Here is a 16,742-nt window from a genome sequence, read left to right as displayed (position 1 = left end):
TGCCTTCAATGCATGCAGAACTGGGCGTTTGTCGTGATAGGCTTGCGCCAGCCGCTCGTTCACACAGGCCCGTAGAGCTTTGCACTGGCTTCCATTATATAAGCAAGTAATGTTTAAGACCATATTTATAGGTAATAGAGCCTTTTGTAACCAAGGCACAGAGGTAATTTACTCCTGATTCAGGAGATGAAACTTTGCAGTGCCATTCCCTAAACACACCAAATCTCATAAAGGTTTGAAAACCTGGCTATTGCGGTATGATGCTGTTTTTTCCCCTAGTGCCATGACACACTATTTGTTATAAAAACTTGCCTTTTTCTCATTTTAATACACAATGATACCGTACGGGTAACAAAATTAACACTACTAGTACAAGTTAAACACCGAACCACACAAATTACCTTAAAGTTGACCATTTAACCTCCACAAAGGGTATGCCATAATGCGGCACTCCATTTCACTTGTTTTTTTCATAACATTTGATTAGTTTCTGCTAGATACATTTTTTGCGAATTTTTCATTAATGCAGGGTGACTAGTGCAGCAAATCCATAATTAAAAGGAAACCTTTGGGGCCACAGAGTGGCATAATTTGAATGACCCTGGTTATAGGTGCTACAACAGACCCGCAGCTGATTCAAGAGTCAGACTGGATGGCTACTTCTTAAGCTATCTTAAGACGTTTCTGATATCATAGCGCACACAGTGGTGTTTTCTTAAAAGACCGGCATATCAGACTGAGATTCATGAAAGAAGAACTCGAGAAGAGAAGCACAGTCACTTGTTAAAATCAAACAAAATGTTCTCTTAGTAATTGAATAAAACATTTATTTAGAGCAAAGTATCTCTAATGGAGGCTAAGTGTATTCTACCAAGCTTTCCACAAACCTACTTTTAACATAGTAATCCTGTTATCAGCATCACACTGAATAAAGCAAGAGTCATCCCCAATGGAATATGAATCTGCAACATGCAGGTTGCCCAATCCCTCTCTGACTTGGATTTTTGAGCATTACAAATGCCTAGAGAAAACGTCCTGCAGTCAACTTACTTGTCATTTCTTTAATCTTGATTTAGAATCTGCTGAACATGTTATTATTTTTGTCCTACCCTTTCAGTGGGCATAAAATGTTGATTTAAAGAGTTGTTTTTATCTAAGGAAATCCGGACTAGAATGCTAGAAATTATATTATTTATCCAATGCTAAAGATAAAACTGAATGTCATGCAATTTATTGTTTTTGCAAACATGTTTTAACTTCTCAGAGACCAATTGAAGGGTGGAAGCAGGGATGAAGATGAACATAGAACAGACCATTCAAAAATAGCTCTCGACAAACAAAAACATCAGTATTGATTACCAGAGTACTTAAGCACTGATTATTTGTAAAATAAACTGGACAAAGACAATATTTTATTACAAAAGTGCACTTGCTGAAGCCACATTAAAAAAACAGAAAATGTTTTGAAGCGTCACTCTAGAGCATTGCAGCAACTCATCCATCATAACTCCTCAAATGTTAGTGAAAATGAAAAGGAAAAAAGAGAACACTTCACAGGAGCACCAATCCGGTTAGGCTATTACATGAATTAACAAACCACTTGAATCAATCTTCATTGGTATCCACTCCTAATGAAAAGTCAAGCAAAGCAACAGAGACAGAATTATTAAATAACATTTTTGAGTACCTACTCTTGCCTTAAATCTAGCGCCTTCTTTCCCTGCCTGAATAGTTGCCGGGTGGTGTCGCTTACTAAAACAACCCCTAATCTATGCTCATTAATACATAATGTGCTTCTATGAATCAGTCTATTAGTAATTTAAAACATGTGCTAGGTATTCTCTTTCTATAATCTGTGTGTCTGCACTAAAGGCTGTACCAAATTACATGTTCTAATAAATTCAAGAGTCTAAAAACGTATAGGTCTACGTGTTTCACTACTTCACATTCTTTAAGATTGGCACATTGATATATATATTTTTTGAGTTCTTAAGGCTTCTTATTCTTGACTCCATACATGCTAATCCTACTAAAAATTGAAACAACTACAAACATTGTTTTATGCGTCATGGATTTATATAGCAACATTAACTCTTTTGTCACTATGAATTTTTGCTGGTAGTTTTTCCATTGATCCTGTAGAGTGTTTAGGCTATCTTTAGATACAAATTTACACTATATTTCCTGTCTCCCCCCCCCCCCCCCATTAAAATGTGTTAAAAAGTTCTGCAGGTAATCATGTTTCTTGGTTTTGGGCTTTTTAAGGTCATCAATTTTATCTTATTAGATGAGCATGCGTACAGGTTGTCCTTGCTTTTTTGTTGCCTGTTTCCCTGAGGTGTTTTAGATCTGTCATTTCTACAGCAGAGATAGTTACGAGGTTTAAGTCATTTTAACATATTCACATGTTTATCATTGTAATTCTCTGACTAATTTAACATCCATACCCTTGAGTTTACACAGTACTTGCTATCACTGCTAGTTGCATTTGCTAAATTCAACCAGTCTGATCTGATTTAGGGCTTACTATGTAGATGTTTTAGTTCCTGTGTAAAGTGAGCACTGAGTTCCAAACTATGAGGGCCCTCCAAGAAAAGGAAGGTGCACCAAAACTGATGTCATCAAATGTAGCTACCAGTAATAATAATAATGTTTCGCCTAGATCCCGGGAGTGAGGAACTAGTAGGTAACTCAGCAAGCAGCTCACCTTGACGCAAGTGTGACTATAGGCACTGCCTCCCACCGGTACCTGTGTTACGGAAAATATTTGTGGATTAAAATTTACCAAATCCGACAGTGAAACCCGTAAGTTACGCATCGTAAACATCTATGCACACCTTAGCAATTGTGCATAGTTCACGTGTGTTCAGGGTTTACCCTAAACCGCAGGTCCTGAAGAAAGTCAATCAATTGGAAACCCACTGGCTGAAACATGTAGACCACTTCACTTGGATCACTATTTTTTCTCATCCTTGAAGAGACGTGAGAGATCATTTAAGAATTTGGTACCCTGGAGGTAGTTTTAACATTTCACTTTCACGGTATTCACTACACACAACAAAGAAACCAGCTCCGCTATAATCAGGCGTCGAAGCAAACCTAGGTTGGTGGGTGAGGGTGGGTGAGGGTTCTTCTACAAACCTAATGGATTCCCTGCAAGAGAAACTTTTTTTTTCTGATGGCCCGGATGATTGGGCTGTTAAAAGCTTAGCTTCGAGCTCGTTCTCTCTGTTTATTGAATCTCAGATTAGGGGGGATGAACGAGCGCCCTCGTTTCCTCCTCTCTCTCTCTTTTCCTACCAGTAATAAAGCGTCTGTTGGTGGAACTTTTAAAGAAGAGGAAAGCCATTTTGAAGCGTATCCTAGCTGCAACTGGTAACCAGTGTTCTGCTCCGTGACCTGGAGATACATGGTTTCTTTTCTGTTTTTGAGGGCTTAGATGCTCTTACAAGATGAATGAGGGAGTCCAGGTTATGGGGCATTGCAATAGTCTAGGCGGGAGTGAATAGAGACTCTTACTACTATTGCTCAGTGTTTTTTGGACAATAACGAGTGAATTAGATTTCTAAGTTTGAGATACCACTTACTACAATATAGATCTGAAACATCATGGTCAAAGTTAAAGATCAGGTTCTTAATTTTCCCTTCTGACTGAAGAACAAAGTCGAAAATGTTATGAGTTGTAATAGTCGGTATGGCAGATCACCCTTTGCAACCAAAAATAATGAGCTATTTTTTGAGCAGAGGATAGTTAGCTGACATCCAAACTTGATTTTCAGCAAGGATATTTGTTGATTTATGCTTAGATTAATTTGGAGTCAAAATATGATGTTACCCTTCTTCAGAAGAGAAATAACCAGACCTTCTTCCCCTCACAAGAGACTCCTGATGGAAAGGTTGATAAGGTTACATGCAATGGGAGCAAATAAAGAAGCATACTGTTTGAGAAGGTGGGAAGTTTCTGGATTGCAAGGTATGTGTGTAGGTTTAAGTTTGGCCAGGGAAGAGGTGATTTCTTCAAGAAACACATTATTAGGCGCCTTGGATCATTTTCAATTTGTATACAACAAAGTTATTTAGTTTATTGCAAATCTCATCAGAAGATACTATTTAAGAAAAGCAATAAGCAGTAGTATGAGGTGTAACAGACACTCTGGAAAGGGCTTCAATATGATTGTTGGCTATATCAATCTCTCCGAGTCTTAAAAGGCTTCTTTTGCGAAGGACCCCAGTTCACAGTGCAGTCTAGGTGGATTTTTGCATGGCTGTGTCTGTGGCTCAGGGGCCACATGTCTAGTGTCTTCCCGAGGAGGCCCGTTGGCGTAAGTGTGGCCTGCCCAGCCCTCCTACCCAGTATCTGCAGCTGAGGCAGTCATGTAGACCCAAGGTAGATGCAGCACCGATCAGTACGCCACCTTTGTTGCAGGTGGCCAGAGTAGGGCCCCACCCCGAACTTATCTCCAGTGCTAGGGGGCCGAGTAAGGCCCTCGCCTCCAGGACGGCATCTGTACTCCAGCCCCCAGCCTTGTTATCAGGGCTGGGTGTCACTGCGACGAACTCTGCCGCGTGGCACAGGTGTAGCATACCAACCGTTTCCCTTGGTCACTCACCTTTTTGTCACTGGGGCCACTCCTCAGGTGTCACCTGTTTGCTGCGGGCATACGGGCAGCCGTCTTGGTCCATCTCAAACTGGTGGCGTCCCCGAGCTGGAGTCTGCATCCCTACAGCCCCTGGTGGCTGCATCATGTACAGTGCAGTGTAAGGATCATCTGGGGGGCTAGATGGCTGTGTTGAAAGGTTCTGATTGACCCGGATTATGTTGCACAGGTGTGTGGCCATCTTGGAGCCAGGCACTCTGGTGACCCCTCCGTAATACATTTTTTCATTCAATGGTAAGAGACCATAGAAGATGTAAAGCACCCTGTTAGAACCTGTTTATTTTCTCCGCTCCACTCTCTAGTGTGCTTGCCCGTCCAGTACACTACGGGCCAGATGTACGACCCACCACTTTGCAAATTGCATGCCTCATGCATATTAATGAGGCTGTCGCAATTTACGACCCCATTGGGAAAGGCTGGCACTCCCAGGGATGGTGGCCTGCTGGGGTCCGCAGACCACCATGTCTGGAACTGCTTTTAAATAAATCAGTTTTTTTTATGCAGCCTGTTTTCCTTAAGGGAAAACGGGATGCATTTAAAAAATAAAAATGAAACTTTTCAGTTTAATTTTTTAAGGGCAGGCAGTGGTCCCTGGAACCACTGCCTCCCCTTAAAAATATTTTGAGAGCCACTCACAAAGGGGAAGGGGTCCCCTGGGGACCCGTTCCCATTCGAAAATGGTTTACCACCCTTCTCTGAAGGGTGGTAAACTACGACTATTTTGCGACCGCAATTGCGGTCACAAAACAGTCATACATAGCTTCAGGAGTCGCTATTAGTAAGGGACGCCCTTGGAAGGCCCTTCCTAATAGCGAGTCGCTAATCCTATTATGCAAGTCGCAAATTGGTTTGTGACTCGCAAAATAGGATTAGTACATGGGCCACAGCTTTTTTCGGTCGCAAACAGGTCTACAACCCATTTGTGCCCTCAAAAAACGTTAGTACATCTGGCCCTACATAGCTAATCTGCCAGAGTTAAAACAAGTGAAACTTTATCGTTGGATTGAACTGATTCGTCAGTCGAGTAAGAATTCTGAGACCCCTAGGCTAAAATCAGATTCTAAGACTATTACCTGGGGTAGATATATATGAGCTTAATTTATCGTATCTTTCACCTTGATGTTGTCTCCAGATCCCATTCTTTGCTCAACATTCTTATTGTTAACAGATGCTATCTATTATTGTGAATGTGATTTTAAATTATACAACCACATTCCATTTTGATTTTTCTCTTTGAATTAATGTCTATGAGTGGGGCAAGATTTTGTAAACATGTGAAGTACCTGATTTCTGAGTGAGGGCTCCTAGAAATGTATTTCCTTTAACCGACCTAGGCCACGTTTAGTTGTTTCTATCCACCACTATTTGTGACTTGGAGCTTTCATAGTCCATTAGCAATGTTTACAATTTACTAAGGATGGTTATTCCTTTTTAAGTGTTTGTTTTATTTATCTGTTTTGATATATGGAAGAACTATGCATACATAGGAAACATATTTTGGTTTGTATAATAGTTATCCATATTTTCTTTTGTAGATGTTATCCTTCATGTACGCACATCTAGCCTTCTTCCACCAGGGCTACGATCTCTTCAGTGAACTTGAACCGCACATGAAAGAGCTTGGTTCACAGGTAATTAATTGAAACATTTCTTTTATTTTAAGTCTTTCAATTCTGCATTCTCTATTCTACCATCTGTGATCAGATGCTCTCCTTTCTCATATTGAATGTGTCACAAGTGTCATGTAATATGGAGTAATTACGCAACTGACCCTCTTCATAAGAATTCAGCTTGTGTCTTCTTGTTTTCGCTTCGCCAGGGGTATCTTAGGCACTTCCTCGCCTGTTAATTGGGGGTGGGAGAGATAGGTAAATCCCCATTACCAGTTTCAATATGGAGTACAAACAAAGGACTGAATAGACCGGATAACAAATAGGGGATGGAAAGGAAGCTCAGACAGATTGGTTAGTAGGTGGGCTGAAGTGAGTGATAGGTTTAAATTTGTATTCCCACTTTGTATTTTGCAAATTATTCATTAATCCTGTTGGTTAATGCGGTGTTTTTTTTTAGCAGACTTTTTTTCTTGGTTGGGCAGGGTAAGTCTCATGCCTTGTTGCTACTCATGCTTTTTGCTCTTGTTGCTTTTATTTTGAGTCGCTCCCTGTCACCAAGGCTCTGCTATTCTTTCTTCTCCTTTAGGGTCCCCACTCGCACATTCTCATCATTATCATGATCATTACTTTTTCTGTCACAGTCCAGGATGTTAGTTTCCTTTCTCGCTTTCCATGTGTGTTACTTCCCACCAGTTATTACTGTAGTTTGTCTGGATGCCAGAATTATAGTTTCACTTCTGTTTCAGAAAAGCTTTTCCTCAATTCCTCGAATGCCCACTGTTAACTCTGTGATTTGGATCACTTCTGCAGACTAGGCATTCATTCCACTGGACAGAATATCTGTTAAGCCCCTTGCTACTCTTAGTATCTTGTCGGTTCATTTACTCTTTTTTGAGAGTGATCAAGATATGAAATCTCACTTTGTTTCTTTCACATAAACTTAGATTGCCTTTGTTCTTTGTGCATTCCTTATATATAAATACTCATCCTTTGAACGGAATTTTAGAATGTCTGGGGACCACTTTGCAGAAATCTCTTGATGTTGTTTTCACCCTCCACTTCTACAAGCTTTTCAGAATGCATTACCCTGTTGCCAGTGCCTGGTTCCCTAGTTCTAGGCATCAATCGAACTAAAGTTATGTCCTCATTGGCATTTAATTAAATTCATGGCGCTTAATTCCTTTTGCAGACATCGACTCTGCCTTGGATGCTCTGATTTTTTTATCCAGACTCTTCGTGTTTCGCTAAATATATATTTTGAATTTTTTCCCTCATGTAAGAATGACAGTTATCCCATTGCAAAGGAATGTGCTAATTGTTGGTGTACCTCTTCTTACTTTTTTATCACTATCCCATTGTTAAAGGAAGACCTCTCTTCCCCCTTTCCTATTTTCTGTATACTTCCTCTGGTTCTGTGTTCTTCCTCTTCTGGTTTCCGCTCTCGTTGGCATTCTAAATACTTAATCCCAGTTGTTATATGCGACCACGGATGAATGCCTTAGATCTAATATGCATATTTCTGCAGCTGTTGTTACTTTTTTCGGTTTCCACTTGCTTATTTCTGCATACAGTGGTGAGTCAGTATATCCAACTCTTCTGTTGGAGTAATAACTGCTTCCGCAGCCTCATTGTACAGCCGTGCTGTAGTCCACACACTCACGCGCTTCATTTCTCTTTGCTTGGAGGCACTTGCTTCCTTTCTGTGAGCCCGATCACAGGGCCAGCATCACCAGCTGGGCTGCTTTGTGCTGCTTGTATGTGGCGATCAGTCAATCCTCAAATGTCCTCACCACCCTCTGCTTCGCTGTGCATGGCTTCCTGCACTATCACTGATTTGGCCACCGATAGAATGGCAGCATGCATTATCTGGGATCATCCCAGTCCCAAGGGACAAGAGCGTCCGAAGGTTTACAGCGAGGAAGACACTTTCACCCAAGAGTCCTCCCGCAAATTAGATTTAAGGATCTCATTCTGTGGGAAAATCTGCCATATCTTTTAGCCACAATTTAAATGACGGATGGTTGCTCTTGATTATGGGGGTAGAGTTACATTCTACTTCTTCAGGGCTTCTTAGCATCAGTGATCTGCTTTTACTTTATCATGTTGACCAGACCCATCTCTAATTAGATTGTCAACTTGTCCTGTACTTCAGTGCTTTATTGAGGGCCCAAAAGCTTGCCTCTCTGAATAAACAACTTTTTTTTTTCCTGTTTCGATTGCAGTGAAGATACCTGGTTCCGTAGCAGTAGTCTAGTCCGCATTTATCTTGCGCCACTGATGGGTGCTGGATAAAACGTTCACATCCATCTTAGCAGAGCAACAATGTTCCTGTTTTTTAAGTCATCTGTAATTTTCTTAGGTGTTTTGGTGCTATGAAAGTTGTTAGTAGCAGATGATTCCGAGCATCGAAGTGCAATTTCGTTGTTTAGCTGTAAGTATGCTAAAGAGAGCAGGGAGAGGTTTTGGCCAGATATGGACATTTATGGAGAGTAGGGCATGATAAAACATTTGCAATCTGTGTGGACATTTCAACGTTTTTGCGGTGTACTGTCTATACATTTCATAAACTCTGTACAAACGTACAGAACAATATTTTTTTCTCTGCATTTAATTAACATGGTCCTTGGATTTGCCCCACTAGCTATTTTTTATTGGTTAAATATTAAACTGAATGGTCTGGGGACAGTACTGCAGGCACATTGTTTTTCCAAAGGCCCCCTCTTCAAATGTGTCTTGTTTAGGTTTCCTTCAGCTTTGACCAAACTGCCTGACTTTTTTCCTTCCTCTCAGATATCCTCACCTGTATTACACCTTTTTTCCACTAACCAGAGATACTTTCGGACTTTCTACTGAACCTATCCTCCTCTAAGTTGTTAAAAGAAGTTTGTTAGTGACATTTTTACTTTTTTCTCATATTCATTAACTTTTCCATTATTTACACTGTCCTTAGCAGCGTATTTATTTAGTGTTTTATATAGCACAAACGTGACCCGTTAGGGTATCAGAGCGCTTAACAGAGATATAGCGGTCCCAATTGAATGGTCTGTACGATAGGGCCTTATTTGAGACATGGGAGCATTTGGTCTTGAGTAGTCTGAGGTGTGGAACCATGAGCAGGATCAGAAGGGACCTTGAATGCTAAGGGAGGCAGGAGGAGGTCAAAGTTTTCAGCAGGATTTTGAATATGGGTGGGACTATAAGAGGACAGGGCTTATGTCTTTAATATCCTGCATTGCTTCAAAAACATTGAAATAGCATGGCTTACAGTTGAGGGAGAAATAGGAACTGATTGGTGCAATGTCTGATTCTCCTATTGTTTTCAGTTACCACCAGATCAATCATTTGGTGTAGATGAAGTCCATTAGTTGTCAACGTCTAGTTAACCGTGTGTGAACCATGGTAGAACAGAGGTTTTCTCGTATGGACATGACACCGTTTTCCCATTTATGTTTGAGCCCATTAGGTTTAATCAAAAGATCAACCTTTCTGATATTTGATACTGGGTTTGTTATAGAAAGATTTTGCTACCTTACTGTCTACAGGATTCAATTTTACTACCTTACTTCTATTTATTATGCATCTGAGACCCCACTTGTATTAAGCACAGGCTTCTGAGACAGACGTGTAGGCAAGTTATTGTTGTCAGATGCAGAAGTATCAGTAGATGCATGTGGAACAGTGAGTTCTAGGTGTTATCCAGAAAGATCTTATCACATATCAGTGCTTCAGCAACCTTTGTCCACATAGAGGTTCAGTGAGCTGCCTGTGTGCATGGGTGTCCCATAAGAGCCTGGATTTCAGTAGTTGTATGATCACCTTCAGTTCATAATACCTTTAATACTTACAGTGTGGCTTGCAAACGAACTTGAAAGTCATCATCTCCATGAAGCAAAAGCAGTCCACCCTGCACTCCTCGTGGTTTAATTTCACTGTTGGTGTGAGTCAAAAGAGAAAGCTGCATGTGGAAGCTCAGTGCCTTTCCCCCGTGGCAGTACTCCTGTTCATCACTACTTTTCTTTACAGACGCACTTTCTTTTGTGATTTTTACTAAATTTTCGTATGTGATAATAGATTGTTTTATTGTTTGATTTTTCATTCTTAATGTAATAATTGTACAGTGCCAGGGTGTTCTCCATCCATGTTTCTTTTGACGTTTTATCTTATCTTGGCTGATCTTCTCTGTTGGGGTATTCCGTGTTATGTCATGAGGTATCTTTTAATTATAAGCATGTTTATATGAGGTACTGCTCACTTTGTTCAAATGTGGGGGTAGTTTTATTGTGCACCTTGAGCAAAATAGAGCCAGAGCTTTGAACAGAAGGAAATGTGTTTTGTAGTGAGAAGCTGGTTCCCCCTGTGGTGGATAGCTTATATTCATCTCTCAAGAAGGACATTTCAAAGGAATGCCTTTTTTTGTTTAAAAAATAAAAAAGCTATGTGAAAATATTTGAGGCCATGACTGGATTGGCACATGCAGAGGAACATGAAAAAGTGGGGACTTCAACCTGTGGTTGAAGTCCTGGTCCATATATCTTTTTTGGAGAAAAATAAATTAAGATTTTTCTGCTCCTTGTCAGGTTTTGCCAATAGCTCAAAAGCTTGCCTTTGTTTTCAATGACCGTTGATAGCAGACTTTGGAATTCACTTTACTTAAATGTGAGCTTCTTTAGTTGATGGAGTGTTACACACAAAATATGTATATTATATCACCCACACAAGAAGGGTTTAACTGAGGGAATTAAGCAGGCTAGTGAGTGTGTTGGAGGGATGTTGCAAGTGCGGCATGTTTGGTTGATGCAGTTAGGACTATATTATGGGCTTATTGCAACACACCCCATAGTGTCACAGATGTATAATCTTTTTTGGCCGCTTGCATAAAAGATTTGCGTGCACTCTTTTGTGTCTGGACTCTGGAATAATCTGAAGCTGAGGATCAAAAATGTTTGGTCCTTCTGTGCTTAAAGAATTGTAATTGCATGCAAAATTGTTCCGTCTCTAGCCACCAAGAATTCTCCATAGAGCGGTACCACAGTTTTTACAACATTGATGGTTTACCAGCATTCGGTAGAAAATCTCTTGTAGTATTTGCACTCTGCATTGCCACAAAATGATACCTCTTAGGAACCTGGGTATAAGATCATATAACACAGCCCTGCGTATCCTCTGCACTGATCCATCTCCCAGTTATGCAATTCCGGTGGCTGCATTTCTGAGGTGGATGTGGCTTATACGTTCTAAAAAAATCCGGGCTGGATAAAATACAGGACGAAATCCCCCACTATTGCGTAGGACTGAGCTCACCTGGCCCGCGGGGTCTTTTATGCGTGCTAATGTGCTAGACACTGTTTTATAAGTGTTGTTCTAATACTGCGTTGAACTTTGTCTTATCATTCTATGCGTAACACAATGACGGACCTGATTGCTTATTTGCACAACTGTCTTAACCCAGATTTTAACTTTTTGTAATTTCGATTGTTTTAATTTTTTATCTGCAATGCTTTTATGACTTATACAGTCAAATAATGCTTTCTTGATTGATTGATACCTCTTAGGGTGGTGGAATTTCAGTCAAACAAAAGAAAATTTGAGATTGGTGCTGAAAGTGTAGACAGGATGCTCCTTAACTGTGCACAACCACTAACTCGGTCATGCAATGGTTTTGAGCTCCACCATATCACTTCCTGTTTTCCAACACCACATCGGCACATCACCAAGGAGCTGACCCTTGGTGATGCAGTGGCATGCAATGTGCAAATTCCATAGTGCACAGACCTTGTCTTCTTAACAAATAGTTTAGGAACCTCTGCCAGAGGCACGTGTGTGCTCCGGTCTCTTCAGGGGGCTGAACAGCATAAGGATAAACAGGTGATGTGCTCCTCCAGTACACCTCTTCTGGACCCCAAGCATCCAGGAAGCACTGGGTTTGGTCGGTGCCAGACACTGACTATGAGGTGTAGCAGAATAGCATGGCTTCACTCCTCTGTCGCATTAGGAACAGAATCCATGCTTTCCTCGATACACTACTTTGAGTTTAGATGAACCAGGCTATACCATGTTTATCCTGTCCTCAGTCACAGGTGTTGTGACTCACTAGGAGCCAGGTGTAGATCAGAAGCCGTTCAACTGCCAGCCACCGAATGCCTGGAGCCTAATGCAATACTGACATCACAATAAACACATTTAGCTCCTGCAGGACAGGGTGATGACCCCATGTAAGTATGTACCTAAGGATACATATTGAAAACATGTGCAAAGTTGACTAACAAGAAAAGTGAATCACAACGACTATCAGTGACAGTGAATGAACGAATAGTGAACTTAGAGAGTTCATCCGTCACTCGTATTCGAGCATCCTGGTGCTAAGCTGAAGTCCCACATACACCCAAACATGATGGCACTGGAAGCGAGAAGAAAGTGTAGTAGAGATACTAGATTAAAGAGTAATAGAGTGAGTCCGGGGCAAGGAAAAGCTAGGTCTGTAAACTCTTTTTGAATTTGGCTTCTGTGTCAGGCTCTGTCGGGTTCGGCGCCGGCGGCTCCAGCCCGGCTCGGATGCCCTCCAAATGGATCTGCTGTTAGATCTGGACCGTATCTGGTAGTGCCACTGCAACCTTCCCCGGCACTGGCTCTGGCCCCCACGCCGAGACTCCTGATGCTGCCGGCACCCCTGGCAGCGCTAGACCCATTCTTCTCCCTGATGACCCGTAGCAGAATTCTGCCGCCGACTTTGGTCCTAGGCCGGTTCCTCAGCCTTAATTTTGAGGGGCTATGAATGGAGAAAGATTGGGAGGGGTCGGTGGATCCTTCAAAAGACCAGCCTGAGCACAAAATGAACTGGTATGAGGATTTGGGTGAGGCCAGTCAACTGGATACTTCTCCAGATTTCTGCTTTCTCCCCCTACCGTGGCTACGGAGGAGGGAGCTTCATATACTATGGTCCTGGACCTTAAGCTCCCTTTGATGGAAGTCACGACGAACATCTTGACAGAGGTTCTGCAGCTGGGTGTCTCCTCCTTGGCACCCTTCCTGCCTTTCAACAAGGTCTTGATTGATGTCCTTCTGGGAACCTGGTCCAAATCCGCACAGGGGCTCGTGTGACTAGGATAATCGCCCGCCGTCATCACCCTGCCCCGGGGGACCCGAAATTCCTTACCAACCACCATACCCCGAGAGTTTGGTGGTGCAGGCCTCTACCTCATAGGGTGCGTTTTCCTCCGCACCCCGGACAGGGAATCCAAGAGACTGGGCAAAAAGATTTTTTCTTCCACTAGCCGTGCATTTCGGTCAATGAATACAGAATGCCTATTGGGTTGTTACGCCCACTCCTTGTGGGAAACTGTTGTGCAGATTCTGCCACAGGGCCTGGAGGAGGTCCGGGCCATTCTCTCCCAAACATTATCCGATGGGAGAGATGCAGGAAAGTTCACTGTTCGTTGTGGGCCTGACACCACAGACTCGCTGGGCAGAGTGATGTCATTGATGGTGGCTGTTCGACGCTACGCCTGGCAGAGAACTGGCATTTCTGGGGATGTGTAGGCTTCCCTTATGGACATGCCCTTTGATGGCACCGTCTCTTTGGAGACCATGCAGACATGGCCCTGGAGCACTTTAAGGACTTATGCGCTACAGCCAAGTCCTTGGGCCTCTCGTTGACTATGCATCCCCGTCTGCTTGTCACCCCTTTTGTGGCCACAGAAGGAGGAGCTGCCAGCCGCGTCCGCCATATCCCAGCCATAAGACCGCGTCAGTTCCTCAACCTCTGCATGGCCGTGGGCACGGCTCCTTTCGACCCCGTGTGTCGTGCGGCCAGAGGTAGTCAGTCCCCCCCTCCCTCTGCAGAAGTAGGATTTGCTTTCTATTTCTCCTACTTTCTGGTACCGAAAAAGGACAAGGTCCTTCGTCCTATTCTAGTTCTGCGAACCCTCAACTACTTCCTCAAAAAAGAGAAGTTCAAAATGCTCACTCTGGCTCAGTTCTGTTCTGCCCTAGACCCCGTAGACTCGATGGGAGCGTTGGACTTGCAGGACGTCTATTTTCACATTCTGTCCTGCCTGCCCATTGGCCCTACCTGTGGTTCACGATAGGCCACGAGAACTTTCAGTTCACCGTGCTGCCCTTTGGCATTCCGGCCCCCCTCGGGTGTTCACCAAGGGGATGGTGGTGGTTGCAGCTCTTCTGCCCAGATCAGCGGTGTCAGTCTGCTCGACGTGTGGCTGTTGATGGAGAGCTCGCCCAGACTGTCCTCTCCCACCTCCAGTCTATGGTGAATCTCCTGCTTTCGCTGAGAGTTCACTATCAACATGCCAAAGTCAAACCTGACTCCCTCTCAGACACTCCCTTTTCATCAGAGCAGTTCTGGGCACAGTGCATTTTCGGGCCTATCCTCCTGGCCTGCGGGTTCAGAGTATTCGGGCTATTATACAGATGTTTCATCCTCTATCCTGGATTTCTGTGAGGCTCTCTCCGAGGCTGCTTGGCCTGCATCCTGCTAGTGACACATGCCAGATGACATATGCAGGCTCTGCATTGGGACCTGAAGTTCCAGTGGGCACAGCTTCACGATAATCTCTCCGACTTGGTCCAGATCTCGGAGGAAACTGCACAGGATCTGTAGTGATGGCTGACCAACCGCGATTGAGTCAGAGGCAGACCCTTCTCCCTTCCCCAACCAGATCACACAGTAGTGACCGATGCGTCACTTCTGGGACGGGGCAGGCATCTGTGAGAGGTGGGGATCAGAGGACTCTGGTCCCCGGCAAAATCAGGACTCAACATCAACTTACTGGATCTCCGAGCAATTTGCTTGGCATTGAAAGCTTTGCTTACTCCCAACAAGGGAAAGCTGTTTCATGTGTTAACGGACTACACCACCGCAATGTGGTACTGTAACAAACATGGTGGGGTGGGGTTCTGGACCCTTTGTCGAGAGGCCCTGTGTCTCTGGACGTGTCTGGAACAGCAGGGAATATCTCTGGTGCTTCAACACCTAGCAGTTTCCCTGAATGCCAGTGCGGACGAACTCTGCTGGAGATGGCGCAAGGTCTCTTTCAGAAGTGAGGAGAGCCTTGGTTAGAACTGTTCGCCTCCGCCGAGAACACGCAATGTCAGCAGTTATGCGTGCTAGAGTTTCCACGGCGGCATTTGCTCGGCGACACTTTTTGTCTTGAATGGAGCTCAGGCCTCGTGTACACCTTTCCACAGATACCACTCCTGTCCAGAGTGCTCAAGAAAATAAGGAGCGACTGGGCTCAAGTCATTCTTGTGGCTCCGGACTAGGCACTGAGAGTCTGGTATCCCAAGCTTCTCCAACTGAGCATCGATCCTCTGATCAGGCTATCCCTTTGGGAAGATCTTTTGTCGCAGCAGCAGGGAAGGGTCCTCCACCTGAACCTCTCAACTCTACTCTTTCTTGCGCGGAGATTGAGCGGCGGAAGTTGACAGAATTCAACCTCCTCCCCTCCCTCCCCCAACCCCAACCCCCCCCTCCCCCCTCCCCCCTCCAAAGTCAGGCGTCCCTCTACCAAGACCTTGTATGCCTGCCGGTGGTAGAAATATGTAAAATATTGTACAGAAAGGTCTATTGATCCTCTTTCTTCTTCCCTCTCTGAAGTCCATCTTGAGGCTGCCAGACCAACCCTCTTTATTTAAATCCCCTATTATAAACAGATTTCTTAAGGGGCTTGTACATATGTTCCCACCTGCCCCATTCAGCATGCCTCAGTTAAACCTTAATTTGGTTCTCCCCTTCCTGATGTGCGCTCCGTTGGAACCTCTGCTGAACTGTCCCCTCCAGCTGCTTCCATCAAAACAGCCTTTTAAGTGGCAATAACTTTTGCCAGGAGAGTGAGCGCATTGCAGGCTCTGTCATCCAAGCTTCCTTACCTGACCATCTTCCCTAATACGTTGGTGCTTCACACTAGGGCCTCTTTCTTACCAAAAGTGGTAAAACCATTCCACGTGGGGCAATCAGTCACCTTGCCCGCTTTCTATCTCCTCCACACCTCTATAAAGAGGAGGAACGACTCTACTGTCTGGACCCAAAAATAGAGTTGTTGTTCTGCCTTGACTGCACTAAAGATTTCCGGGTGAACGACCAACTCTTTCAGGGTTATGTTGGATCAAAGAAAGGTCATGCGGTGCAGAGAATGACTATCGCAAAATAGGTCATCTTCTTTGTCAAAATGTTCTACGCTGTGGGCAAGAAACAGTCTTCCGAAAGCATAAGAGCTCATTCCACCAGAGCCTAGGCTGCGACCACAGCGTTGCAAAGTGGTGTTCCAGTCCCTGACATTTGTCTGGCAGCGACATGGGCATCACTGCACACGTTCCCTAAGCACTGCTGCCTGGACAGTCAAGTCTGCAGGGATGACCTTTTTGGCCGCTCTTTCGTGCAGGACTTCCTGGTCTAAACTTGTTCGCAGTTCCTCCTCCGGGGACGGTATTGCTTGTTTATCTATTCTAAGTAAGGAAT

General features: G+C 43.7%; 1 protein-coding gene across 4 annotated transcripts in view; it reads left to right on the top strand.

Annotated features, from left to right (window-relative positions):
* The window catches only part of ACAP2 (ArfGAP with coiled-coil, ankyrin repeat and PH domains 2), a 402,036-nt gene that overhangs the window by 161,325 nt on the left and 223,969 nt on the right, over window positions 1-16,742 (top strand). For all 4 annotated transcript variants that reach the window (XM_085635275.1, XM_085635276.1, XM_085635277.1 and 1 more), the window contains one exon: window positions 6,194-6,289. In XM_085635275.1, coding sequence (XP_085491401.1) covers window positions 6,194-6,289 — 96 coding nt within the window. The remainder of the gene's footprint in view (window positions 1-6,193; window positions 6,290-16,742) is intronic.

The sequence above is a fragment of the Triturus cristatus genome, chromosome 11, assembly GCF_964204655.1.
Source record: "Triturus cristatus chromosome 11, aTriCri1.1, whole genome shotgun sequence".
Lineage (NCBI taxonomy): Eukaryota > Metazoa > Chordata > Amphibia > Caudata > Salamandridae > Triturus > Triturus cristatus.
The sequence above is the reverse complement of the archived record's forward strand: the minus strand, read 5'-3'. Positions and strand labels throughout refer to the sequence as shown.